This window comes from Pistacia vera, unplaced genomic scaffold, assembly GCF_008641045.1.
Source record: "Pistacia vera cultivar Batoury unplaced genomic scaffold, PisVer_v2 Contig67, whole genome shotgun sequence".
NCBI classification, from domain to species: domain Eukaryota; kingdom Viridiplantae; phylum Streptophyta; class Magnoliopsida; order Sapindales; family Anacardiaceae; genus Pistacia; species Pistacia vera.
The window spans coordinates 1,414,745-1,423,807 of record NW_022196523.1 but is presented as its reverse complement, the minus strand read 5'-3'; the positions used below and the strand labels follow the sequence as shown (position 1 = coordinate 1,423,807).

Below are 9,063 nucleotides of genomic sequence, written 5' to 3'. Positions count from 1 at the left end.
AAAGTATGTTTATCATTTTATCAAGACCTTATGCAGATAATCCACAGATTTTAGGAGCTGTAGATCTGATATAATTAAATTAATGAAGAGTTAGATACATTAATTAAGAATACGCGTCTTGTGTTTAAGTAAAACAAGACATTAACTAATTCAAGATAGTTTAAGTAGTTAATCAGACATTCACGCGGGTTGTTCTAGAATGTGGTTGAATCCAAGTGCAGTTTATCTTGTACGCCAAAAAAAAAAGAAGAAAAAAACATGTTCAGTCAGGTGGTCGCACATGCAATGCTGAATTGTTTAAGGACACAGTTCGTGGTTGGGTCCATTAATAAAATGGGTTCCCTGATGATTCCCATTCCTATGCAAAAACTTTATAGAGGTTCTCGACGATGACACCAGATAAAGAAAGAAAGGCGAAGTTCTGTCAAATCGAAGAAATCGACAGGGAGACAGGGTATCAACCATACACATTAAGTTGAGCATTTGATATTTCAAAAACATTTTCATAATTTAACTGCAGACAATGTTTTTCTATTGCCAAAACTGGAGCTCTATCCATTTGTGTTATGGTGGCTTTGATAATATGATCTCAATTTCTTGTCTAGCTGTTTCAGTCAATCTCTTCGAAAGATAAATGGGAATTTTACTATAAATTTTCTGTTGAACACAATGGCACAAGATGATAAGCTGCAGCAGAGAGATGCTGGTTTCTTCACTCATTCGTTTGATTAGCAATTCTTGTGAGGGCTGAATATGTCCCAGCATATGCACATACTACTCCAATAGTAATGTAGAAAAGGCAAACTGCAATCTGATTAAAGAAGAATAAAAAAAAACATCTGATGAGCTAAAACTTTTTTCCCTTTATACTGGGAAGAATTTCGCATATATTGATGTCGAAGAAGTGAAAAATGCTTACCTTCAACTTAGATAGTCTACCTTTAAGTATGCTCAGGTAACATACACATGGAAAAATAAGAGTCTGCAATCAAACATTTAGATTATAGCTACATTTGTTTTGTTCTTTATAAGCATTAAATCAGAGGTTTATCCGAGTAAAGGAAACTTACAACTAGCATTGTAAGAAATGATCCTACTAATGACATCAAAGAAGCTGCAGTCCAAACAAATGAGCAGCTTAGTGGAAAGCATATGCATTTCTTTGATGTACATCATATTCAAAAATCAGACCAATGTTACAACTAATTTATGTGTAAATTTAAAATGTTCGTACCAAAGAATGGAACTGTGAGTGCCACAACCAAAGTTGAAATTACTAAAATTGTTCTGATGACTATTGATACACTGTAAGTTTGAAGCTGGGCTGAAGGAATCAATTCCTCCAAACTCAATGCAACTGGTGTAAGTGTCAAGGCATACTTTGTCATTGGGATCACAACCTAGAAAAAGAATAAATTTAACATTTGACAACGAATACAAACTGACCTCAAGTTCTGAGTACTAGTTTAATAGTCTAACAATCTTGATTTGCTGGATGCTGATGTGCGAAAAACTGACTACAACAATGAATATAGATTGTTCTCGTACCGTTGTCCAGAGAGAAACTTTGGAAGCCACCAATTGTTTGGGCATGTTTAAAGTGAATTGAGACTTGACTGAATCACCAAACATCAGGTAGCCACAGACTGCTATCCCAGTGTTCAAAACCCACCCAAAAAAGAAGCTGCAGCAACAGAGAGATGGATATTTTTGTTATAGCTGATTTTCTGAAGAACAAGTGATTTTATACACAAAGTTAAATAGTAATTGATTTTGAACAAAGGCAAAGTTAGATAGTGATACTAATCATCATTTACATTTATACAAGTTCTTGGTATTTTTGCGTACTGAACCAGGAAAACAATAAAAATATTGCTGTCACCTAATTATAAGAACCCAAGGAAATTGTGATGGTTCTTTCATTGAAGAATATATGTTTGGAAAAACTGAATGGCCGGCATAGCAAAAACCATATATTCCCACTGAAACAGGTAGATTTGCCAAGTCTAAGGCTGTTCCGCTACGATGAAACCCCACATTGTCTACCACCCCAATCCATACCAGGCAAAGCATCACCAGACCAGTTATAAGAACTCCTCCGACTGAACACAAGGGCTTTAAGAGTGAGCAGGTACACCTTTCGGGAGGAATGTCAAGAAAAATGAAACCTGAGACTAAAAGGGAGAAGTAAAGATAAAGAACCTGAGATATACGCGAGTAAGCTAAGGTTTCGAAGCCAAACAGTTGGAAGAATAATGAGGGTTGATGTTATGGCAAAGAGTTGGTTGGAATTAAGATGCATTCCTGCAATATACATGTTGGTGTTCGGAAACAATGACGACAAGTTATCACCCATCATGATTGTGTACTCCACACAAGCAGCCTACAGAACATAGCACTCTTCACCTTTTAGCTCATAATAAGAACAGGGCACCAAATTAAATAGAGAATTGTGACAGGCAGAAAATGAAAATTCGAAGGACTTACATATAATTCCATGTACAAGATTATCTGCATTTGACAAAAACTCAGCTCTCAGTGTTACTTCGGATGCAAACAAAAGTATGTACGTGAACAAATACATGCTTGTTGACATTGGAGAATCAATTTCTTAATTGAACTTACAGCTATCATTTGGCGACCAGGTTTTCCAAAAGCAGCCTGTCCAATATCAGGGTAAGTTCGAAGTCCGGGAGAGCTATCTAAACATTTCTGCAATAAAATCCCAGTATCACAAGCAATGACAGCAAACAATAAGATCAGTGAGAGGCTCAACCACCCTCCTTCTTTGACCGCAAAGGGAGCTGCTAGAAGTCCTACGCCACATAGAACATTGATTCCTGCATAGAAGAAAAACCATGACTTCCAAGTTTTTAAGCATATAGCAAAACAATAACCTTACAAAGCAATTGACTCTATGAATACTAGATTTCGACAAATACATACGTGTATCCATTTAGATTATATCTAGATTGCACCTGCTTCATAGACTGCATTCAAAAAATGTTAAGAAAACAATGACCTATGAAACATGCAATGAAAATGAGGAGCGTCAAACCGGTATCCCCTTAAGAAAGTGATATTTCAGAATGAGAACCCAGAAATCTAGCTATTAGCAATGAATGTATCCTATTTTGATATTCTACAATGGAGATTGATGGAACCAGCCGTGATTACTCAGTTACACCCACATTCAATCAATCACGACATTCCGCAATCCATCAAGAACATAATACAAACAAGGATTGACACAATTGTAATGATATTTGTATTGATATTCGGTGGCAAACTACAATGAAAGTAAATGTAAATGCAAATAGTATTAAGAACAACAATAAAGAAATGAACACTGGCTGATCTTCGAGGGTCAGCTCCTCCCAACAAATTCCACAATATTCTCTTTGATATCTTATCTATCCTCTCTCCTTTCCTTTTATTCCCTTGATTCCTTTGTTAACAAACTCGTCATGCTTGTTGTGCTGCTGCTCCACCTATCATGCGTGTCTTTTCCCTTTCTACCCCTTGCGGTTATACCATTTGACTATCGGTGGAAAGAAAGGAATTGGCGACATATGGAGGCATAATCCTCCCAAGTGTTGTCACAATGGGGAAGCGATTTCCACTTGATCAAGATTTCATAGCCACCATTCAGTAGGCGTCGTTTACGCAAGGCCTGTTCAGGTTCAACTTGCAAAACCAGGTCACCTGTGAGGATGGCGGGAAGGGGCTGGGTTGCTAGGGGTGCAGAAGTGGCTTTTTTCAGTTGAGAGACGTGAAAAACATCATGTATCCAGGCTGTGGAAGGTAAGGTGGGGCAATAAGCAACCTGACTAACTTTGGTAGCAATGGAAAAGGGTCTGTAGAAGCGTGGACTGAGGTTCTTGTTGACTCGACGAGCAAGGGACTTAAGGCAGTAAGGTTGGAATTTCAAGTAGATGGAGTCCTCTATGGCAAAGTGAACTTCTCGCCGTTTATCATCAATATATTGTTCCATGTTTTCTTAGGCTCTAGTGAGGTTCAGCTTTCAGTCCTCCAAAATGGTATTACGGTCTGCTAGTTGCTGATCTACAACATCCACAATTGTAGATTTTTCACTATATTTCAAAAGGATTGGAGGGTCCCGACCATAAAGAGACTTAAAAGGAGTCATTCCCGAAGAGCGGTTATAAGTGGTATTAAACCAATACTCTGCCCATGCCACCCATTTGGGCAGCTAGTGAAGTTGATGACCTACAAAACAATGGAGGTAAGTTTCGACACAGCGGTTGACAACTTCCGATTGACCATCCGTTTGAGGATGGTAGGTTGTGCTCATGTAGAGTTGAGTCCTGGACTGTTTAAACATTTCTCCCCAGAAAAGGCTCATGAAAATTCCATCTCGGTCGGAGACGATGGCGTGGGGAAAACCATGCAATCTGACAATTTCTGTAAGGAACAGGTTGGCGACCTCTTGAGCTGTATAAGGGTGGCACAAGCGAAGGAAATGTTTGTACTTCGTAAGGCGATCCACCACAACCAAAATGGTATCCACCCTATTTGCCTTACGAAGTCCTTCAATAAAATCCAGGGATATGTCCTCCCAAACCTGAGAGGGGATGGGCAAAGGTTGTAAAAGGCCCGCAGGTTGCAATGCATCGTATTTATTCTGTTGACAAACCGAACAAGCCTTAACATAAGCTTGGACATCCTGCCTCAGACCTTCCTAAAAGACCACTTGTGCCAATCTCTTGTAAGTGCAGAAATAACCAGAATGACCTCCTGCGGGGGAGGAGTGAAATTCCTGCAGAAGTTGCTGCACATGGGAACTAGATCTGGGCAACACAAGGCAATCATCATAATAAAGTAAGGAACCCACTAACCTGAAATGCGGATGACTAGAAGGATCAGTAATCAGATCTTGACAAATTTTCTGCAGTTTGCTGTCTCGCTGAATGGCATCTGCCCACTTTTCTTTTTTTGCAAAGTAACAGACCGAAATGGCAGTACACTCAACAGTGCCATCATGTCTAGATAAGGCATTAGCGACTTTATTCTCTAACCCTGGCTTATATTGTATTTCATAGTCCAACCCAAGCAACTTGATTATCCATTTGTGTTGTTCTTCGCCTTGTAACCACTGCTCATTCAGATAGTGGAGGTTATGTTGGTTGGTCCTAATGATGAAATGACGGCCCAATATGTAATGGTGCCATTTCTGGATGGCGAGAACCACAGCCATCAGCTCTCTCTCATATACCGATAGAAGCCGAGAGTGGGTGGAAAGTCCTTGACTCAAGAATGCAAGGGGTCTGCCTTCCTGCATTAGGACAGCCCCGATACCGTGTCCTGAAGCATCTATCTCAATGATGAATGTTTTTGAGAAGTTAGGCATTACAAGGACTGGAACAGTAGTCATAACATGTTGTAGCTCTTCAAATGCTTTCTATGCCAAATCGGTCCAAACAAAGGAATCCTTGCGGAGAAGATTGGTTAAAGGTAGGGCAATTGCCCCATATCCATTGACGAATTTCCGATAGTATCCTGTCAGCCCTAGAAACCCACGGAGGGCTTTAACATCCCTTGGGACAAGCCACTTAAGTATGCACTCCACCTTGGAAGGGTCAATGGCAATACCTTGGCCGGAAATGATGTGGCATAAGTATTCCAATTGATACTGCCCAAATGTGCATTTTTTTTCTGTTAACTACCAACTGATGGTCGAGTAATACTTGAAATGTGATCCTAAAATGGTGCGAATGTGTCTCCGACTTAGTACTGTAAACCAATATGTCATAAAAAAAAAAAAAATCACAATAAACTTACGCAAGTATAGTTTGAAGATGCTATTCATGAGAGCTTGGAAGGTTGACGGGGCATTTGATAACCTGAAAGGCATTAATAGAAATTTGTAGTGCCCCTCATGTGTGCGGAAGTTTGTCTTATGACTATCTTCTTTCCTGACCCGTATTTGATGATACCTGGACTTGAGGTCGAGCTTTGAAAACATAGTGGCACCACTTAACTCATCAAATAGTTCATCCACTGTCGGAATAGGGAATTTATCGGGTATGGTGACTTTGTTGAGCGCTCGATAATCGACGCAGAAGCGCCATCCTCTGTCTTTCTTTTTAACCAAAAGTATCGGGCTGGAAAATGGACTGATGCTCAGTTTAATAATTCCTGAAACCAGCATTTCATGTACAATCTTCTCCATCTCATTCTTTTGTAATATGGGTACCGATAGGGTCTGACATTAGGGATGGGAGCTGCATGTTCTAGCCTGATAGCATGATCACATTCTCTTGCCGATGGTAACCCCAATAAAGGTTCAAATAAGGTCTGGTACTCCTTTAACAAGGCCACTTGATTGCCATCATCCGTTGTGTCTTCGCCCTCCTGCATCTACAAATTATTAAATTCCAACAAGTAGCCTGGTCCTTCGTACTGCAACATTTTCAGTATCTTTTCCAGTGACAACTTTGTTCTGCTCAGAGAGGGGTCCCCAACCAGAACTACTACTCTTTCGGACTGGTTGAATTTCATCACTGATTTTTTCCAATTCATGGTAATCTCTCCCAAGGTTTTCAGCCATGCAACACCTAAAATAACATCAGCACTGGTCATATCGAAGGGGTAGAAATTCTGGAACGCTAAAATATCCTACAATTGCAGCTTCACCGCGTGACACCCCCCTGACAACTCACTCTGTAACCATCACTTACCTTGACTCCAAAAGATTTGGTTAAAGCTATCGCAAGTTCTAGCTCTTCGACTACCTGTCGATTGATAAAATTGTGAGACGCCCCGCTGTCAATTAAAACCACTACACTCTTCCCTGCAATCTCCCATTTTAGCTTCAAAGCTTTGGGTCCACTTATGCCCTCCACTGAACTGATGGAAAGCTCCAAGGTTCTTGATATATCTTCCTCACCATTGGGTTCCTCCACAGACAACTCATTTACTTCTGAATCCTCATCCTCCATCAACAATACCTGCACTTGTTTATCCCCACATCGATGACTCAGTGAGTACTTCGCATCACAACGGTAGCACAAGCCCCTCTCTCTCTTTCTTCATCCTTTTTACGCATCCAATTCTACATATCCATTAAAATCTCCCTCATTGCGTTCACCGTCTCGGTCACTTTAGCAACATCGTTCTCAACATTGTCTATTCTATTATCCATCCTTGTACCAACCATGCCCTGAATCAGTCTTGGCTCTAATACCAGTTTGATGGAACCAACCAAGATTACTCAATTACACCCACATTCAATCAATCACGACATTCTGCAATCCATCAAGAACAGAATACAAACAATGATTGACTCAATTGTAATGATAATTGTATTGATATTCAATGGCAAACTACAATGAAAGTAAATGTAAATGCAAATAGTATGACGAACAGCAATAAAGAAAGGAACACTGGCTTATCTTCGAGGGTCAACTCCTCCCAACAAATTCCACAATATTCTCTTTGATATCTTATCTATCCTCTCTCCTTTCCTTTTATTCCCTTGATTCCTTTGTTAACAATCTCGTCTTGCTTGTTGTGTTGCTGCTTCACCTGTCATGCGTGTCTTTTCCCTTTCTGCCCCTTGCGGTTATAGCATTTGACTATCGGGGGTCCATAAGAGATCAAGGAATAAAGGTGTAATCTTAAGTAAAACACATAACTGAAGGATTCAAGAAAAGTAAAAAAATTCAGAAAGGTTACTGTTGCTTCTAAAGGTGGTTTATTTCTACTCTGCCCACTGATTCTATGGAATAGATTATTTCTTCAGTAAATGCAGTAAAATACCAAATACATGTTTACGTAATTTTATAATAAAGAATTAGATCTCTTATGAAGCTTGCCAAGATGTGGCTTTTAGTTGGGTTATTCTTATTATCTTATTGCATTTCTTCATTTAAAATTTACAGAGAAAGAAACGTATAAGGTTTACCATTAAGAACTGCTTGAGCAAATGAACTCTGCTTCTTCTGAGGAGGCAAGTCATAGTCATTGAGAGATAATTTTCTGCTGGACAACTTTTCGGGGACTACTTTTTCTAAATCAGAAATGAGGGGTTTAGTGGGCAAAGAATCAAAATCAGAAGCTAGATTTCTCTTGGATGGTAAGCGCATGGAACTGCCAAGTCTTGTCAGACTAGTCCCTCTCAGGAAACCAAAGGAAGGAGATACGATACTTGTGTACATGTCCACTGAATCCCTGCATATATACATTCCACAAATACATGTTCAAAGAGAATAGAAAATTGCTTTGCTTATTCTTCTTTTACAGATCGTAAACAGAACTATCAACAACAATAATAATAACAAAACCTGTAGCTCTGAGGCCAAATGGTATGACCATTATCGGTGGCATTATCCGAGGCCATGGAATGGCCAGAGTAATCAGATTCTGAATCATCATTGATTTCACATACCCTTTCTGCCTGATTTTCTTCATCATCCGTCGCAAATTCATCTGCGCGTTCTGTTCCCAGATCCTCATCCATCAGCTTCATATTTTCCTAATTTCTTCAAATATCCTTATTTTTTAACACCCCCACAATATAATACACCTGCACAACTACAAAACTACTGTTCCCTTCTTCTAAACTTGTTTTTCTTTGGGTATCAATATCATGAATACGTAAAATGATTGCAATGAAAGCAGAAAGCCAAAGTAGTGAAAAAGGTGCAGATCTTCTTGTCTTGGTTTCGTCAACCTATAAATCCATGTTAATCGGAAATGGAGGGCGTGCTTTTCTGCAATTAAAGAAGGCTATGATGTTGTGCAAGTATAAACGTGTCATTTGGTCAGCAATTTGCTGGAAGATAATGGATTATTCTCCGAATATTAATAGCGGCCATGCAAACAACTCAAACTCAATCAAAAACTTGTATACCTATTTTGTTTCATTTTTTTCCATATTTGTTGTTGCTTCCTTTCATGTGCTTGTGGCCACTTTTATTATGTGCCTACCTAATACGGTTTTCTTTTCTTTTTCAAGTCTGAATGTTTTCTATCAGTTTTTCGAAATATAAACACAATCATCAAAATACTTAAATGTCAAACCGATAACCACAATTTTGA

General features: G+C 39.2%; 1 protein-coding gene across 1 annotated transcript; it reads right to left on the bottom strand.

The window, feature by feature from the left end:
* Positions 1–399: 399 nt before the first annotated feature.
* On the bottom strand, positions 400–8,974 carry LOC116112855 (amino acid transporter AVT1D-like). Its single transcript, XM_031398983.1, has 11 exons — positions 8,307–8,974; positions 7,928–8,193; positions 2,626–2,840; positions 2,488–2,511; positions 2,203–2,383; positions 1,883–2,102; positions 1,549–1,684; positions 1,235–1,400; positions 1,071–1,114; positions 920–982; positions 400–811 (listed from the first exon to the last, which is right to left on the bottom strand). Exons 1-11 carry the CDS (start codon positions 8,489–8,491, stop codon positions 713–715), a joined length of 1,599 nt encoding a protein of 532 aa, XP_031254843.1. The 5' UTR covers positions 8,492–8,974; the 3' UTR covers positions 400–712.
* Between the last annotated feature and the right edge of the window lie 89 nt (positions 8,975–9,063).